The 19494-nt window shown below is 42.2% G+C and overlaps 2 protein-coding genes across 47 annotated transcripts in view; one reads left to right on the top strand and one right to left on the bottom strand.

Annotated features, from left to right (window-relative positions):
- LOC310675380 (mediator of RNA polymerase II transcription subunit 22) overlaps positions 1-19494 on the bottom strand; it is a 241906-nt gene that overhangs the window by 158812 nt on the left and 63600 nt on the right. The window lies entirely within an intron of this gene.
- The window catches only part of LMO7 (LIM domain 7), a 151140-nt gene that overhangs the window by 116540 nt on the left and 15106 nt on the right, over positions 1-19494 (top strand). For 11 of the 46 annotated variants that reach the window (XM_083435747.1, XM_083435745.1, XM_083435739.1 and 8 more), the window contains 9 exons: positions 1609-1723; positions 7096-7257; positions 8001-8188; positions 10044-10101; positions 12046-12102; positions 12270-12311; positions 15352-15377; positions 16369-16473; positions 18122-18214. In XM_083435747.1, the coding sequence (XP_083291873.1) occupies positions 1609-1723; positions 7096-7257; positions 8001-8188; positions 10044-10101; positions 12046-12102; positions 12270-12311; positions 15352-15377; positions 16369-16473; positions 18122-18214 (846 nt within the window). The remainder of the gene's footprint in view (positions 1-1608; positions 1724-7095; positions 7258-8000; positions 8189-10043; positions 10102-12045; positions 12103-12269; positions 12312-15351; positions 15378-16368; positions 16474-18121; positions 18215-19494) is intronic. The other 35 variants (XM_083435759.1, XM_083435755.1, XM_083435772.1 and 32 more) reach the window with 9 other exon arrangements.

Raw genomic sequence — 19494 nt, 5'->3', positions numbered from 1 at the left:
CAAAGTGGTTGGGGAAACCCAGCCAGATGGGTGGGGTATAAATGTTTGTTTGTTTGGCCAAAGTTGTTGAGCTTTTGTGGGGGGGGGGGAAATTTGCACCCCCCCCATCAACACTTCCGATATGGGCTGCCATACTCTCGGATTTTCCCAGACATTTTAAACCAATTTATTCCTTGACAATGCTTACAGCTTTTAATCCTCCAGTCTTTGGGGGAGAGGTGTGCTAGTGTTTTGATAATTCTGTAATAGTTGGGGTGTATTGAACCACACATATTCCCAAAAGAGAATAGGACTACCAGTAGCTACTATCTACTGTGACTATGTTCTACCTCCACTGTTGGAGACCAGTACCAGTTGCTAGGAAGAACCCCAGGTGGCGAGGGTGCTATGGCACTCAGGTTCTGCTTAGGGGTTTCCTATACGGATCAGGTTAGTCGCTGTAAGAAGAAGATACTGGACTAGATAGGGCTTCCGGCCTGATCTGGTAAGCTCTTCTTCTGTTCAAATTTAGGCCTCTTGTTGTTTAGTCGTTTAGTCATGTCCGACTCTTCGTGACCCCATGGACCAGAGCACGCCAGGCACTCCTGTCTTCCACGGCCTCCCGCAGTTTGGTCAAACTCATGCTGGTAGCTTCAAGAACACTGTCCAACCATCTCGTCCTCTGCCGTCCCCTTCTCCTTGTGCCCTCAGTCTTTCTCAACACCAGGGTCTTTTCCATGGAGTCTTCTCTTCTCATGAGGTGGCCAAAGTACTGGAGCCTCAGCTTCACGATCTGTCCTTCCAGTGAGCACTCAGGGCTGATTTCCTTAAGAATGGATTGGTTTGATCTTCTTGCAGTCCATGGGATTCTTAAGAGTCTCCTCCAGCACCATAATTCAAAAGCATCGATTCTTGGACGATCAGCCTTCTTTATGGTCCAGCTCTCACTTCCACACATCACTACTGGGAAAACCATGGCTTTAACTATATGGACCTTTGTTGGCAAGGTGATGTCTCTGCTTTTTAAGATGCTGTCTTTAGGCCTCTAGATCATGTTGATACCTGTCTGACTTGGTGAAGTAGGTTGGTTGGTTGGTTGGTTGTGGCGTATGTGTGTGTTGGTGAAAATGCAGCTTATCTTCAAATACAAAACATATTCATGGCTACCAAAGGAGCTTCTGTCAACACATGGATTATTGAGACATATGAATGGGGGACTCTCACCACCAAATGTGCCTGGAGCAATTTTAATCTTGAGTTAGACTTCATTTGCTGAATACAAGAGGCAGAAGTAAAAACGTAGTTGTTTGAGCAATTGAACTACCTGTCATCGCTGGTATGCGTATCAAAGGGTTAACTTTCTGCCCGCTGAAGTACCTCTTAATAGGTCTTATCAGCAAGGCCCAAGTATTTATACGAATGCAACATTTAAAATTAGTTGCCAAAGTAAAGCACTAGCTAGCCTTTTTTTAGTGCAGAGGACACTTCTGTCTGCTTGATAGATAATTTAAAAGCCCAGAGCACACATTGTAAGTTGCCTCACCTATTTAATGGATAGGCTTTCCTCCATGTAGGAGCCTGTGACACCAGATACTGCAGTATCATGTTCTATTTAATTTTTTTTTTCAGGACCAGTACAGTGATATGAGAATCAGTATAAACCAGAGACCAGGTAGCAGTCGGAGTTTTGGGTTTGCAGTGCACCAGGATCCTTCTGGAGTCTTCGTGAAGTCAATAGAAGAAGGTAAAAATTCCCATGTAAAACTCTTAATGTGCTTGCCTTGAGAAAGTTAATTGGAAGGCAAGCAATTGATCTAACTTGATCTGAAGAATTCAGGTTGCAAATTTGGGTGGCAAGGCTGCTGGAAAAAGAAAAACTGTTGGGAATGGTAGAGAGAGAATGCTCTAAGATTAATTTGTGTTCTTCTTATTTGCATGTGTGATTGATTATGCTGTCAACTGTAGCTCTCCAGTAGCAGCCAGGAAAATAATGTCCCCCCCCCCCCAAAAGTCTTTAGAAGGTCTATATTGCACTGCATTAATTTTCTCAAATAGATGCGTTGCACTTTTTAAAATAATTTGCATGCAAGGAAGAAGGTAAGATTTGTCTTTTGTTTTTTATGTAGTTAAACTTATTGACAATACTGTCAATAAATTCTTAGTTGTCTTTGAATAAAATAATGGTGGTTGTTTTTTAAAAATAAATAAATTTTATTTCCTTTTGTGACAAAAACAAAACAATGTATGACATCATAAACATATAAGTAACCAATCATGATGATCATTAATAGTATTAAAAGAAAATAGCCAAGCTTTAGCTGAGGTAGAATTTTAAAATTATCACCTTTTCATATTCATGTAACACCCTCCCAACACTTTAGAGGAAATAAATGATGTCTCTTATATCAGCTCTTGACTTGCATGACATTTTTGTGAAGAAATTATATAACTTTTTCAGCAGTATTGTTTTTACTTTGTTGTAAATCATTAATTTACAAAACTTTGTCTCCCCCCCCCCTCTTAAAACAACAAAAAATGATTGTTTCCCTAATAGAAACTGTAGTTTGTCTTTCTGGCCTCCCAGAAGGAATTCATTAGAGCTCTTCAACAGTGAAGCATGCCATAGCAGAAGGAGCAGTAAAGGTTTTTCTGTAATTTACTAAGCAGTGAGATTAAGATTTTAATAATTAAAGAAACTCAGAGTCTGACCTGCAACAAGTCTGAGACAACTCCTGAATCTGTGAAACTTAGCACAGGCAAAGTTGATTGTGGTGCTTTCGGTGCAAGCAGAGGCCATGAAGTTATAGACAATCTTAACGCATGCAGCTGTCACCCTCTTGTCACCCTCCAAGTCAGGCTATTGGTTGGTTTGCCCACTGCTGTGGGCACATATTGATAGCTGGTCTCCCCCAGGCCTAAAGCAGAATAATTTTTATTATTTATCTTTTAAAAGTCCAGTCCTTACTGCTTCTCCAAGAAAACTCAGAGTGGCACAAACAGTAATAAAAGCAGACAGAATTGCCAAAGCACCACAATTTACATTCAGATTAATGAATTAACGGCATCCACCCTGTTTAACAAATTCCAGCAACAAACCTGAGCTGGCCAAATTGCACCATTAATTATAGAATTAAAGAACTGTAGAGTTGGAAGGGACCCCAAGGTTCATCTAGCCCAACCCCAAACAGTGTAGGAATCTCAGCTAGATCATACATGGCCAATGGCCATCCAGATTCTGCTATCAAAAACCTATCAAATTTTTGCTATCAGAATCGAAAACCTTTTTAAAAAGACAATTCTTCGCCAGCCTCCTGAAAAGCAGTACAGTGGTGCCTCGGAAGACGAAATTAATTCGTTCCGCGAGTCTCTTCGTCTAGCGGTTTTTTCGTCTTGCGAAGCAACCCTATTAGCGGCTTAGCGGATTAGTGCTATTAGCGGTTTAGCGGCTATTAGCGGCTATTAAAGGCTTAAGGGATTAGCGGATTAGCTGCTAAAAGGCTATTAGCGGTTTAGCGGCTTAGAAAAAGGGGGTGGGGAGCGAAAAAAAATCTCAAGACTCGCAAGACATTTTCGTCTTGCGAAGCAAGCCCATAGGGAAATTCGTCCTGCGAAGCGCATCGAAAAACGGAAAACCCTTTCGTCTAGCAGGTTTTCCGTCTTGCGAGGCATTCGTCTTGTGGGCTACCACTGTATAGGAACAGGCCTCCTGAACCTCACTTGGCAAGTCATTCATTGGAGTAGAAGCCACATCAGGAAATATCTCAACCTATAAAAAACCCTGAATGGCCAGTGCCTTGAATACAGCCCAGAAGCTGTATTCATGTCAGCAGCTTCATGAATATATTAAGAAGCATGGAGAAAACGATAGATCCTTACAGAATGCTAGATGGCACAGGCCGTGGGGAAGAGCTTTCAACTTGACCCAGTAACAAATTGACAACCTGTGCAGATCTCTAAGCTCAGGTGTTATATGCTGACAAGGTCGCACTTCTGTCAGCAATAATAATAATAATAATAATAATAATAATTTATTATTTGTACCCCGCCCATCTGGCTGGGTTTCCCCTGCCACTCTGGGCGGCTTCCAACAAAGATGAAAAATACACTAAAATGTCACATATTAAAAACTTCCCTGAACAGGGCTGCCTTCAGATGTCTTCTGAATGTCAGGTAGTTGTTTATCACTTTGACATCTGATGGGAGGGCGTTCCACAGGGCGGGCGCCACTACCGAGAAGGCCCTCTGCCTGGTTCCCTATAACTTGGCCTCTCACAGTGAGGGAACCGCCAGAAGGCCCTCGGAGCTGGACCTCAGTGTCCGGGCAGAACGATGGAGGTGGAGACGCTCCTTCAGATATACTGGACTGAGGCCGTTTAGGGCTTTAAAGGTCAGCACCAACACTTTGAATTGTGCTCGGAAATGTCCTGGGAGCCAATGTAGGTCTTTCAAGACCGGTGTTATGTGGTCTCGGCGGCCGCTCCCAGTCACCAGTCTAGCTGCCGCATTCTGGATTAGTTGTAGTTTCCGGGTCACCTTCAAAGGTAGCCCCACGTAGAGCGCATTGCAGTAGTCCCAGCGGGAGATAACCAGAGCATGCACCACTCTGGCAAGACAGTCTGCAGCCAGATAGGGTCTCAGCCTACGTACCAGATGGAGCTGGTAAACAGCTGCCCTGGATACAGATTAGACCTGTGCCTCCATGGACAGCTGTGAGTCCAAAATGACTCCCAGGCTGCGCACCTGGTCCTTCAGGGGCACAGTTACCCCATTCAGGACCAGGGAATCCCCCACACCTGCCCGCCTCCTGTCCCCAAAAAACAGTACTTCTGTTTTGTCAGGATTCAACCTCAATCTGTTAGCCGCCATCCATCCTCCAACCGCCTCCAATTGTGTTGCCGCATTCTATGCTAACAGCAGCTTCTATATCAAGCGCAAGGGAAGCCCCACATAGTGTGCATTGCAGTAGCCCAGTCTCGAAGTAACCATATTAGACAATGAACTATAGCTACTCAGCCTCAAGGTGGTCCAAAGATAGTTTGCTAAACAGAAGTCGTATCACTGCCTCTTTACGGCCAAAGGGAGGCATTCTATAGTGTCCTTTGCTCAACAGAAGCTGAGACAGTTGATTTATCATACAGGATAAGCAATAATCAAGATAATGGGCCATTGAATTCATCCCCCCCCCCCCGAGATTTTGCCTACCTCCTCACAGCCAATCAGCTGAAAGGTATCCAATTAAACAGGACAAACAGACTCTCTAATCCAAAATTCCTCCGGACTCCTGCGAAGTTCAAGTCGGAGCTGATCTAAGTAATTTTATCTGCAAAGTGCTTTGCAAATAGGTCACAATAGGGTTCCATGACCTCATGTAACGTCTGCTTGCCATGATGTAAAAGGTCCTTCGCAACATGGAATAGCTCTGCTGGGTAGCACTGAGCAGAGAAGCCTTTCGCAGAACTGTTGTCTGAGACCTTATTAGTTGAAGATGCTGGGTGTTGCATCTGGAACTTTCTGCATTAAAACCTGAAATGTGCTTTAGAGCCATCGTGGCATTAACTCGGGCAGGAGAACCCTGGATTCAGGTCTCCATTCTGGCAAAGTTGGTCTGGCAAGTTCACTGTCAGTGTTGCAGATGAGTTAGAACAGGGATGTCCAAAAGGTAGACCGTGGTGGATCTCGGGACCCTCCCACCACCTAAAAAGAAGCTCAACAACACTGATGATTTTGGTAGATCACTGCCAGTTTTTTTTTTATAGTGGGAGTAGATCCCAGTTTCTTGAATGTTGGACATGCCTGAGTAACATCACATGTCAGCCCCTTGGGGGAAAAGATGGGAAGCAGGTGTGGGGTTGGTGATAGAAAAGGTTATTAAAATTTCACCACGGTTGGCATCCATCTGTCTTGGGAGACAATGGAGGAGTGCGCCTTTAAGGGTGCCTGTTAAAAAAAAAAAATCTCATTTCATAACTTGGAACTGATATTGGCAAGTGCTCCTGATCTTGGGTGGGAAAGTGCTCTGAAGTGTTCACACTTCCTTGCTGTGCTTAGCAACATGGTTGAAAACCAGTGTAAACAGAGGAAATATAAGTGTGTTTTTAAAATGTTCACAGAGGCGACATAGATAACAAGTTGCAAAACAGCAGTGATTCTCTGGTGGGTCTGATAGGGTGGCATATTAAATTTATGGAGGGTCATTTGTTGCTTTTGCCTTTTTAGCAATTTTTTTTTTTAATGTAGGAGAGGAGGAGATCCTTCTTCACAATTTGCAAAACCAAGAAACTGCCACACCACCTTAACTGCTTGGCTTTGTATTCACAGCAAACCTTTACGCCTATAAAAATACCAAACGATTCTAGTCATGTCAATTAACTATCAATAAATGCAGTGTAATGCTGAGTCATTATGATTATTTGTACCTCTTGTGTCTTTGAATTAATCCACACTTTTAACGCCATGGTACACCTGTAGCACCACGTCTAGGCGCCTTCATCTGCCCCAGCTGCAACAAAACATGTCTCTTCCATACCAGTATCTACAGCCACAGCAGGCCCTGTAACTCTCCAGTGGTTTGACTTCACCCCCAAAGTTGCACTCCAACAATTATTTGCACAGAAGTAGTTCTTAGGCGGGACGCGGGTGGCGCTGTGGTCTAAACCACAGAGCCTAGGGCTTGCTGATTAGAAGGTCAGCAGTTCGAATCCCCACGACGGGGTGAGCTCCCGTTGCTCGGTCCCTGCTCCTGCCAACCTAGCAGTTCGAAAGCATGTCCAACTGCAAGTAGATAAATAGGTACCGCTCCAGCAGGAAGGTAAACGGCATTTCCGTGCATTGCTCTGATTCGCCAGAAGCAGCTTAGTCATGTCTTAGGCACAAGAATAGACATATTGTATGTTAAATATGAATGACAAGTCCTGGTAGTTATTCAGTGGCTTCTAACCCCCCCCCCCCGTTGTCTTTCCAAGGCAGCGCAGTGCTCGCAGCAGCTCTCACAAAGATAAAACATACCAAAAATAAGTCTTAAAACTAACATAAAAAATTAAAGTGAGTTCCTTTTTTATTTAGCTGCCCCATGTTTCTGACATTACAAGTTAGCTCTCATCTTTCCATCACCACCAGGTAGCCCAGCAGACTTTTGCCAGTTGAATGTTGAGGATGAAATCCTTACTCTCAATGGCACAAAGGTTTCAGGTATGGACCAGAGTCAGTGGGAAGCAGCCATCGGCAGCTCACTAGAAACCGGAAACCTTGTCATGGATGTTAGGCGATACGGCAAGAAGGGTGAGCTTTTACTTGGGGTGACTTCTGCGTGACCTGAAAGGTGTCTGTTCTTTGCCTGCGAACTTGTTGGGATGGATGAGTCCTCTATTTCTGCAGCCTTCTGCAGCAACAGCTTTTTCCTGGCAGCACCTGCTTATTGTAAATACAGCTCCTGCTGCTGTTAATTTTGGGTTGTTGTTTTTTGCATGTGTTAAAGCTGTGTAAATCTGCATTAGCAAGTCTACTTTTCTTAAACCGGAGATAACTTTTTTCAAGGAGAAATATATTTGCGTAGGTTTCTTGTTCCCCCAGCCTTCAGAAATACTGATTTTCCTGACCTTGTCAGAGAGATGCAGAAAGAATCCAGCACTTTTATTATTAGTTCTGTGGTTCTGTTTCCTGGAAGAGCATCCATGTAATCTATTCCCCACACCAATCCCTTGCAATCAGGTCCTTTCTCTGTCCAGATAGTCTAGCACTGTAGTGTATACCTGTATTTGAAGAATAAAAGTTAGTAAACTTGCTATTGTTCATTGTGCTTGCCTTTGACTAATGCTTGCTTTTTGGGGGAAGGCGGTCTGTTCATAAAAAGCCCTAACCAATTTCCACACATACAAATTCCAATTCACTTTCTACTTCATCTGTCCCTCCTGTCTTTTTTGTGTGCGTTTTGGTTTTGATGTATTTTCATTAAGTCTTTTTCTTTATGCTTTGACATCTTCCCTGTCTACTTTTCAATTTTTTGATCTCCACATGCCAATCAGACTGGGGCAAAGACCAGCCTTCCCTGCCATATGCAAGGCACAAAATCCTCAATCTCACCAGTATGGCTACCAACATTATAGGTACACCTGAGAACAAATGGATTGATGCGACATCTGTGGACAGCACTTCAGCCAAAAGTCAAAGCATATCAGCACAAAAAGACTTGCACAACAATTTTCAAAATGATGTAAGTATGCCTATGTTTGCATTTGGGAAGAGGTTCTGCATTTCTTCTCTCAGCAACATTAAACAGTGCCTAGAAAGTACTCAAGGGACACGGGTGGTGCTGTGGGTTAAACCACAGAGCCTAGGGCTTGCCGATCAGAAAGTTGGCGGTTTGAATCCCTGCGATGGGGTGAGCTCCCGTTGCTCGGTCCCTGCTCCTACCAATCTAGCAGTTCTCAAGCACGTCAAAGTCCAAGTAGATAAATAGGTACCGCTCCGGCAGGAAGGTAAACGGTGTTTCCGTGCGCTGCTCTGGTTCACCAGAAGCGGCTTAGTCATGCTGGCCACAGGACCCGGAAGCTGTACGCCGGCTCCCTCAGCCAGTAAAGCGAGATGAGCGGCGCAACCCCAGAGTCAGCCACGACTGGACCTAATGGTCAGGGGTCCCTTTACCTTTACCTTTTAGAAAGTACTCACTTAATGAAAGTTAAACGTCTCCAAGGTTCAATTAATGAAGAAATGTTGTCTTGGCCTGTTGACCAGAAGTCCAGGTCCTATTGTTAGCTAGGTGGTGATGCAGGCCAGCAACTTTTTATGCCAGGACATGTGAAAGTGATGTGGCCAGATACTTTTGCTGCATGTTCTGGCAGCGTAAGTCAGTCGTTCTATTGCACTATGAGAGAAGTGCTAGCACACTGCAGGAAACTTTTTTTCCTTACTGAAGTTTCCTGTGAACCCAAAGTAAATACCCATAGAGGCATCTGCTCACTGCTGTCATGTAATTTCTCTGTTCTGGCCTTGCTTTCTTCCCATCCAGGTAGGTAATTTTTCCCTACTGCATCTCTTGCACTGCATTGGGTAGAATCATAGAATCATAGAGTTGGAAGAGACCACAAGGGCCATCGAGTCCAACCCCCTGCCAAGCAGGAAACACCATCAGAGCACTCCTGACATATGGTTGTCAAGCCTCTGCTTAAAGACCTCCAAAGAAGGAGACTCCACCACACTCCTTGGCAGCAAATTCCACTGTCGAACAGCTCTTACTGTCAGAAAGTTCTTCCTAATGTTTAGGTGGAATCTTCTTTCTTGTAGTTTGGATCCATTGCTCCGTGTCCGCTTCTCTGGAGCAGCAGAAAACAACCTTTCTCCCTCCTCTATGTGACATCCTTTTATATATTTGAACATGGCTATCATATCACCCCTTAACCTCCTCTTCTCCAGCCTAAACATGCCCAGCTCCCTTAGCCGCTCCTCATAAGGCATCATTTCCAGGCCTTTGACCATTTTGGTTGCCCTCCTCTGGACATGGTAGGAAAAACAATTCACTGTTGAACCACAAATTTAGCTCTCAATTTCCTAGTTGTCCATTCATTCGTTGGATCATTCATCTTCTCCTAGTGCAACCACAAAGCAAATTACTAGCCAGTTATTTGCAACAAAGCAAATCAATGTGCGTGCCAGTTACCATCTTGCATGTTCAGTATTAAATCGGAAAACTTAACTTAGCTGCCAGAAGTCTGAGAAACATTTGCATAACCCTTTCCTTCTCGAAGATGGAGGAACAAGTTTCACGAAATCTCTTCTCTTGATTTTCTAAGCATCAGAAGCCCATAATGGCACATGAACTGATTGCTAGATCTTTTAGATTTTAAACCCAGTAATAGATTATTAGATGAATGATTGTTCATTCTACATCATTTATTGAATATGCATAAAAATAAAGTTCTTTAGGGGTAGGATCAAAAATATCTATTTTAGCTTTACAGGTTGTATGGCTTACCAGGAGTGTCAAAAGCAGTTGTAGTTATTTTGTGGGGGTGGGGGATGAAGGTAAGAGTCATGGAATTATTTCAACATGTTAATTTTTCTGGTTTCAGGATTCAGAAACAAAGATCAATGGAATGCAAGGAGATGTAAATTCCAATGAGAAAAAAGGTAAAACCATCAGAACTTTCCAATTGCTAGCTGTAGGCAGTGGTTGGGATTGAAGGGGAAAATGTATACCTAGTGGATATGGTGTACTGGGGAGTTGTGTACAGTTGAAATATAAGAACTTCCAATTTTCTTAGGTGGCTCATAAATATAATTGCATGCAGAAGACAAATTGGGTTCTCTCCCGGAAGCGTTGTGCACGTATAAAGAACTGCTAACAAGATGGCATCTAGTTCCTTTATTTCTGCATCACTGACAATATGAGTGTGTGTAGTAAGAATGAAAGAAGGGGGGGGGGGAGGCAGAAATAATTTTAAACAGTACAGGCGTTGAGGTCCTAGCAAGTTCATGGGATTACTTGCCTTTCACTGTCACGTTAATCCCAGCCTTGGTGTGTGTGTGTGTGTGTGTGTGCACGCGCGCTTAGAGAGAGATACTCTGTAAAATGCTTTTTGAAAGAAAAAAGAAAAGTCTATTCAATGTGTAGAAAATTGTATGGTGAAAACTTATGTGTGCCCAGTAAGACTTGGAGTTAGTGTATGTTTTTTGAAAGTTTAGACTTTTGAGGAAGGCAAAGGAAGAGAAAACCTATCCTGTAATATAAAACTAGAATGCATTTCAGCCCAAGAGCTTAGTTTCCCTTGCAGTTTCCATTTATTTCAGTGGTGTGTTGATGGCAACAGCTTTGTGTGCCTATGCCACCCTTTCTCAAACTTGGATCCCCATATATTGTTGGACTACAAATCCCATCATCCTCATTGGTGCTGGTGGATAAGGAAGATGGGAGTTGTGGTCCAGCAATATCTGGGAGCCCGGGTTTCTCAAGTCTGTCCTATACCCATGCAGTTAGATTAAGAATGCATTTTTATAACTCCGGCCTGCAGCACATAGAAATTGAAGTGAACTCTCCACTGGCAAGAAGACACCACATTTGCTGATCTAAGGACACCTGATGCTTGTCATGAGCTCAGTGCACTTACTTAAGATTTGTTTTGTTTGTTAGTTATATTTAGGCTGATGTGAGCTTTCTAAAAAGGCAAGCAGAATAGAAGTAGCATGTAAATAACTAAAGAATTGAACGAAACATTTGTCTGAGCAAGAAGCCCATCCAGACCCTACAGGACAACATTTAATGATATTACTACATGTTTTACTACATGTCCCTTTGAACAAGGGACGCGGGTGGCGCTGTGGGTTAAAGCCTCAGCGCCTAGGACTTGCCGATCGAAAGGTCGGCGGTTCGAATCCCCGCGGCGGGGTGCGCTCCCGCTGTTCGGTCCCAGCGCCTGCCAACCTAGCAGTTCGAAAGCACCCCTGAGTGCAAGTAGATAAATAGGGACCGCTTACTAGCGGGAAGGTAAACGGCGTTTCCGTGTGCGGCTCTGGCTCGCCAGAGCAGCGATGCCACGCTGGCCACGTGACCCGGAAGTGTCTGCGGACAGCGCTGGCCCTTGGCCTCTTAAGTGAGATGGGCGCACAACCCTAGAGTCTGTCAAGACTGGCCCGTACGGGCAGGGGTACCTTTACCTTTACATGTTTTATCTCACCCTTCATCCAAGGAGTTCAGGGCACTGATGTGGAAGTATATTACAGCAATCCTGTAAAGTTGTTCAGGCCAAGAGATAATGACTTATCCCAGGCCACCCAGTGAAACGAACAGAGATCAATGTCCAGGTTTTCTGGTTGTTCATTTCCCAGCAATCTCGTTTACTGCCCTAGCTCTGCCTCTGCTGAAATTTTGAACACTGAAAGATGATGTATAGAGTAGGAGCACTGTACTTTGGTAAACACATTCCTGTGACATAGGCTACTATGCTGGCAAGATGTTTGTTTCAATGCAGCTTAAGTTGGATTCTCTGAATAGTGTTTATCCATTGGACAGATATTAAATAAAGCCAAACCACACCACACTGACTTGTTTTGTATCTTCATATTTTTTTCAAATAGACACAGAACCCATTTCTTTGAAAAACTTAAAAAGGCGATCACAGTTTTTTGAACAAGGTAAAAAACAACAACCCCAAAAGCTAACATTTCATGTACTTTCATGAAATTGTTCCCCAATGTACATTCTTCTTAACAAGTCTCTGGTGTTGGGTTCTAAGTTTCTTTAGTCATTGATTGTTGCCGTCATGCCAAACTAGCTTAATCTGTTTCCATTCTTTCCTTAGGGTCATCAGGTTTTTCTTACAATTCATGGGTCTACCTTTGTGGTAATGGGCTTTGTGTGTTCCTCTGTATCTCAAACCTTTTACACTTCTGATATTTGTTCAAACGCTCTTCTCACTGGGGAGCAGTGTGAAGTACAGAAACCTTTGTTCGGATTTGCAGCTTTCCTACAAAATGCCATTACGCTGAGCAAAGCAGCAGACATGCTACAATAAATTCCCAACTCGAGAAATGCAGTCAAATTTAAATGTATTCATCATACGATTTAGATTTATTAAAAATTGGCAGATTAGTACGCAGTAGCTAATTACAAAATGCCTGTTCCATAACCATGAGCAAATCTTATGGCTCCAAAATACTTTGGAAAAGGGTTTTAAGAATCCAAATGACAGTGTCTCGGCTGTGAATGGTTTGTCACAATTCTCTAAGGCTTCTCCTAGTGTGCTTTGCATGTTGCATCTCACCTCCTTCATTTTCACTTCAGTAATTTGCTTCTTCCTGTTTCAGTATTTTTGTGCACATGGAATGTGTTGAAGTGATTAAGGCACTTCACATTTATTATAACATTAAGTATCACAAAAGTTCTGTTTTCCTTTGAATATATATGTCCCTTTGATAAGTACAAAATATTAAAATGCTTCTCTTTGACTCTGTTTGGATGGTTTGTCCTAGTGATATACTGCTGAGTGAATTACAGTACTTGCTGTGCTTATGGGGTTAGCGCAGGTATCTGCAATGTCTCAGCATCCTTTATTGTGATGGCATATTCCTCTATAAGTTCTTTTCAAAGCCAGCGGAGGGGAGAATGGGAGGCCTTGGCCTGCTTGTACATTTCAGTCCCCCAGCTTCTCTGGCTGTGCAGGTAGGGCTTTTCCAAACATGGAATGGGCTTCACAATACAGACTGCTGGACAGGTATGGAACGTGATCTTAATATCTTCACTGGTTTCCTTAGAATTTTCCACTTCATCTTTTTATCGCATGTTTGTCATCTGATGTGAGAGTCCGCTCATCTTCGGTCAGGGTGGAGCTGTTGCAAAGAGACTTTATTGTCACTAATAAGTAAAAATACGTATCTTCCCTCGATAACAAATACTGCTGAGAGTGCCCATGTGTTGCAGATGGGAAATGAGTGTTAAAACGTTTCCTATACAGTAGACCGGAAGAGATAACAACCTCTACACAATTACCGTATTTTTCGCTCTATTAGACGCACCAGACCATGAGACGCACCTAGTTTTTGGAGGAGAAAAACAAAGGGAAAAAAATTCTGAATCTCAGAAGCCAGAACAGCAAGAGGGATCGCTGCTCAGTGAAAGCAGCAATCCCTCTTGCTGTTCTGGCTTCTGGGATAGCTGCACAGCCTGCATTCGCTCCATAAGACGCACACATATTTCCCTTACTTTTTAAGAGGGAAAAAGCAAGTCTTATAGAGCAAAAAATACGGTATTTGCAGTCTGCCACCATAATCCCAATACTTTATTTTGTGTGTATATAAAGTATTAAAGTAACTTCCAGAGAATTGCAACACTTACTGCTAGTGTTGCAATTCTCTGAAAGTTGTGCGGTTTCTCAGCATACAGGTCCAGTGCAGGAGCACTTAACCAATCCTACTGATTTTGTATTTGACCTCTGTTGTGCGTGTTTTTTTTATTTTTATATACACTGCCCTAAGAGCATTATGCTGAGTGATTAATATATCTAGTAAATTCTTAAAAAATCTATCAGACAAAGCAAAAAGCACAACTTGACCCATCTGCTGTATGTGGTTGGTTTTGGCATTGCAAAAATGGGTGCTAAGGAGAATCACATAGAAGTTAAACTGTGGTTGGAATGAAAGTGAATTATACACCAATGTAATGTCTTTGGTAAGCAAGATAAAAATGTATGTGCAGCTGTTTCTTTAAAAACAACAAAAAGGGAGCCATTCCTATTGATGGCCCTAGACCTTCAGAAAAGTAAATGAGTAGTAACTTTCAAATAATATGTTGTTTAATTGTATACTGTGTTAGGAGAAGTGGGTTTTTTCCCCCAGTGCATTCTTTACTTTGTGATGACCTTTTGCTTATCTCTAAATTGAAAAGTGGCTTTGTGGTTCTAGCCAGGTTTTTAAAAGAAGATTCTTTAGCGAACTTTGTGGTATTGCTAAAGTTGAGGTGAATTTTTTTAAGACTAAAGCAATATTAAGTAATATTATTGCATATTTACAGCTATCTATGCGGTGTCTACAAATTTGTATATATCCATTAAGTTGATATTTCCATTGTGCATTGTTAAAGTGGGGTGGGGGGAGCCGTTGAGTGATGAATCTTGCATCCAGCACCCATGAACTATGTGCTATGCTCATGCAGCCTGTTTTTGTACTGTGCTTTCTGCCAGTGCTACTCATCTTTTGAGGCAGGTAATAGGATGTGTCCATCTTTTTCTGGTTCACTCCTCGTTTCTGGTTGTATGGGTTGTTGGGGAGAGGAAGAAAGAGGGAGGTCATTTCCAACCCAGTTCACTGAATTTGATATGTGATATATTAATCCCGACATCTCTTTTTGTGTGTTTTTCTTTTGCTGTTCCTTATATCGTTCTAAGACTATCCACGTTTCAGTGCATACTGAGAGATCCTTACTCCCTAATTGTCCTACAGCTGCTATCTTTTCCTGCTTATTGTGGTCAGAAGCCTGTGGTGGATTACGATCTGAAAAAAATGCAGGAATATAACATTCCTGATAAAATACTGCTTTGGCAAGCATTATGAAACCCTGGGGAAAGTCTGGGGAAAATAAAGACTTCTCTCAGTTTTCTCTTGATGTGGCGACGCACATATTCACCCTTAAGATTACCATCATTGTTGTGTGTTTTTCCATGTAGAACAGCTGTTTGTCCCTTGCTTGTCCAACTGATGAAAAACTGTAAAACCATACAATTCTAATAGGTGTTTGTTCATCTGAAAGTCCTTGACCTGATAAGGGAATGGGCCCAACAGCTTAAAATAGTGCCTTCCAATAGCCTACAACTTTAAATTGTATCTTCCAGGTCATACTAACAAAGTTTCTTTTTCTTTCTTTTTAAAATTATTTCTTCTCACTGCCAGGAGGCCCAGAGCCTGCCATTCCTGATGTGAGTATTGCTGCTTAAGTTATAGTAAATAGTCTTTAACTAATGAGATAATAATATAACATTAAAAAATACGTACATTCCCACAAATGAAAATGAATACTCAAAGCAATAAAGATGTTATTATGAGATAAAATAGAATAATGTGTAACTTGGGGGGAAATATACAGTCACACATTATCATGAAAATTATTACTTTCAAAACTGATGAACAAGAACAATGGGTGGTATTCAACTAATATTTGCTCAGAGCAGACCTGTTTAAGTTAATGGATCTAGCTTAGTCATATTAATTATTGTAGTGGATTACCACCCCGTGACTGTAAATCTACCTGCTTGAAACCTAAAGAAAGGTTCTTCATAAGATAGCTTTATTTGGTGAACAAGGAATGTAACCAGATGTTTGGATCCAAAAAGTACTCCCAGTATCACATTGCCTCTAAAGGTAAAAAGGTAAAGGACCCTTAGATGGTTAAATTCAGTCAAAGGCGACTATGGGGTGTTGCGCTCATTTCACTTCAGGTCGAGGGAGCCGGCGTTTGGTGCTGTGGTCTAAACCACTGAGCCTCTTGGGCTTGCCAATCATAGGGTTGGCAGCTGGAATCTGTGCGACGGAATGAGCTCCCGTTGCTCTGTCCCAGCTTCTGCCAACCTAGCAGTTCGAATTGCCTCTTAATATGCAAACCTGGGATGGGTACTGTCCATGGAAGCAGGAAGGAACAGAGCTGAACCCTTCTTTTCCTTGGGCACTTTCCAAGACTGGCCAAGTTGGGTCGGTGTGATAGCTTGCAGAGCAAAAGTGTGCAGGGTTAAGCATTTTCCTTATCTGCCCACTCTGTCAAACTTAAGACAAATTCAAGACTGGGAATCCACGTTCGCTGCCAAATATCTATTTCTGGTCTAAGACTGTAACTGACATTGTAAATTTGTGTGTGTGTGTTCAAAGCAAAAGAAAACATTCTGCTCTAGCTGATTTTATGTTTCTGTGTTTCAGCTCCCAGTTCCACCCATCAGTGCTTCTAGCCGCTGGGCCTGGGATCAAGAGGAAGAAAGAAAAAGACAAGAGAAATGGCAAGCAGAACAGGAGCGCTTACTTCAGGTGTGGACTTAATAATGCAATGTCCATCACTACAAGGTTGGCTCTGGATTTGGCCAGCCAGACTGACCTCCAAAATAAGCCTATTCTGGAATTTATGCTGCCAATAGAAATGGTCTATAGTGATTTAAGGTTAACTTAGTGAGGCTAGGTTTTGGAGAGTATATAACTGCTATTTTAAAGCAATTAAAGATGGAAATCGCCACCATTGATACTAAACATGGTATCAATATGTGGTTTATAATTGCTTTGTGGTACAACCCTTTGTATAGATACTTAGAATAAAATCTCATTTTGCTAATAGGTTTTATTGCCAAATAAGCACCTCTGAGTTCATCCTATTTTGATGTCTCATCATCTGTTTTAGAGTAAAAGGCTTCTGGGGCAAAGCATATGCCATCTTAATATGTTCTTATGCATCCTGAATGCTGCTGTCTGAAAACCAGTTGTGTGTTTATTACTGTCCAACCTCCCTATGTTCTAATCCATTGCATAAATCTCTGAGAAACTAGGTGCTTGAGACAAAACCGAATCCTGCTTTGAGATGAAATGTTAAAAGTCCGATGACTTATTTTTGCTTCCTAAACGGATGTTAAGGTTAACCCATTCCTTTCTAGGAAGAGTGGGTTGCTTCTTATAGGAAGAAGTAAAATAAAAGGTAAATGAGAAAGTACCTAGGTAACAATTACTGTATTTGTACAGTGGTACCTCAGATTAAGAACTTAATTCGTTCTGGAGGTCTGTTCTTAACCTGAAACTGTTCTTAACCTGAAGCACCACTTTAGCTAATGGAGCCTCCTGCTGCCGCTGTGCCGCCGCTGCACAATTTCTGTTCTCATCCTGAAGCAAAGTTCTTAACCCGAGGTACTATTTCTGGGTTAGCGGAGTCTGTAACCTGAAGCGTATGTAACCCGAGGTACCATTGTACAGCGTTAGAATCAATTACAAATTTGTATTATACTTCTGTGCCACCATGCCTTTAAAGGTAAAGGACCCCAACAGTTAAGTCCAGTTGCAAATGACTCTGGGGTTGCGGTGCTCATCTTGCTTTACTGGCCGAGGGAGCCGACGTTTGTCTGCAAATAGTTTTTCCAGGTCATGTGGCCAGCATGACTAAGCTGCTTCTGGCAAACCAGAGCAGCGCACGGAAACGCTGTTTACCTTCCTGCCAGAGTGGTACCTATTTATCTACTTGCACTTTGACGTGCTTTCGAATTGCTAGGTTGGCAGGAGCTGGGACCGAGCAACGGGAGTTCACCCTGTCACGGGGATTTGAACCGCCAACTTTCTGATCAGCAAGCCTTAGGTTCAGTGGTTTAGACCACAGTGCCACTCGTGTCCCATGCCTTTACACATCGTCAAAAGTGCTTTTTTGGTATATTAGAAAGTACTTTCCTTTGCCATTGATTTGCCAGAACTAGCTTTCATAAGAGTACTGAGATTTTGACATTATTGAGAGTGCACCATTTGAAATGAAACTGATATTTCTAATGTAAAAGAATGTGTGCAAGGCTTGCCCAACTATGGATTTATCTTACTTTGTACAGTACAGTGATCATACCACATTTCTATGGAGTTTACATTGACAGAAAATATACGTTCAGCTAATTATGCCATGAAATTAACACACTTTTTAATTTAAAAAACCTAGGAGAAATACAGGCGCGAACAAGAGAGACTGAAGGAAGAATGGCTGAAAGCTCAGAAAGAGGCTGAAAAGGAGAACTCCAAATACTTAAATGAGGTGAGCTCTGTAACTTATTGTGGATTACCCTCTCATTGTACTTCCATCGAACAAAATTTACAATTTGCTTTCTCCCTGGCTAGTAAGCAAATGCATCAGAATCAGGAAATGCAGGCAACTATATTCCACTAGAAGAAAATCTGAGCAGGAAAAGGATGATAAGAATAGATTCATCAGGACAAACTAAAAATCACAAATCCATGAATAGCACGAGTTTCTAGCAGTAATGATAAATCATCTTAAAATGTGCATTAAAAAACATTGAAAGTCAAAACAGATGCTAACAGTTCCATTTAGATAGGTTTCCTCAACCTGATGCCCTTGAGATGTTGTTGAACTACAGCTGCCATCAGCCATGTTGAAGTCCAGATCCATCTGGAAGGCACTAGTTTGGGGAAATCTGTACTAAGAGATCCAAGCAGAATTTCTTATTACACAACACATATTGTGTAGTAGTTGGTGGCTTAATTTGTGTCTTTGTGTCACTGCTTACCTTCACCAGCTGCTGCCGATCTGTTTCCTTAAGCCAGTTTCAATTAAAAATCTTAAGAAGGAAATCCAGGTAAGACTTCTTTTTGACAATGGATGCATTGTCAATTTGGATACAAGGTGGATGGACGAAAGACTGTCGCATTCACCTTTATTCATTTCAACAAACTACCATCGATCTTTTAGTTGTCTCTGTCCATGACCATGGAGATTGCTGGAAGACTTCAAGGAAAGTTTAGATAGATTTAGCCCTGCACTGAGGGCTCTACAGTGCAGGTCATACTAACTACCATATTTTTCGCTCTATAAGACGCACCAGACCACAAGACGCACCTAGTTTTTGGAGGAGGAAAACAAGGAAGAAAAAAGAATTCTCAGAAGCCAGAACAGCAAGAGGGATCGCTGTGCAGTGAAAGCAGCAATCCCTCTTGCTGTTCTGGCTTCTGTGATAGGTGCGCAGCCTGCATTCGCTCCATAAGACGCACACACATTTCCGCTTACTTTTTAGGAGGGAAAAAGTGAGTCTTATAGAGCAAAAAATACGGTAATTTACAAGTGTTCAGTCACCAGAGGCTTAGCAGGAATAGCGTTCAGTTCCCAGATCCATAAAATGCAAAGATCATATTTAATCGTGTAAACTTACAGTGTGACAGACTTAAATGGTTGATAATGGACCGCTTAACTGCAATCATCCCTAAGCGGTGGAAAAGAAATACAATACAGAAAGCTAAAAATGGGTTAAAAATTAAAAATAAATGCCTGCTTTAAGTTAAAGCAAACAAGTAAAATAA

This window comes from Podarcis tiliguerta, assembly GCF_965153285.1.
Source record: "Podarcis tiliguerta genome assembly, chromosome: 4".
NCBI classification, from domain to species: domain Eukaryota; kingdom Metazoa; phylum Chordata; class Lepidosauria; order Squamata; family Lacertidae; genus Podarcis; species Podarcis tiliguerta.
Note: the sequence above shows the minus strand (reverse complement) of the source record. Positions and strands in the feature narration are given on the sequence as shown.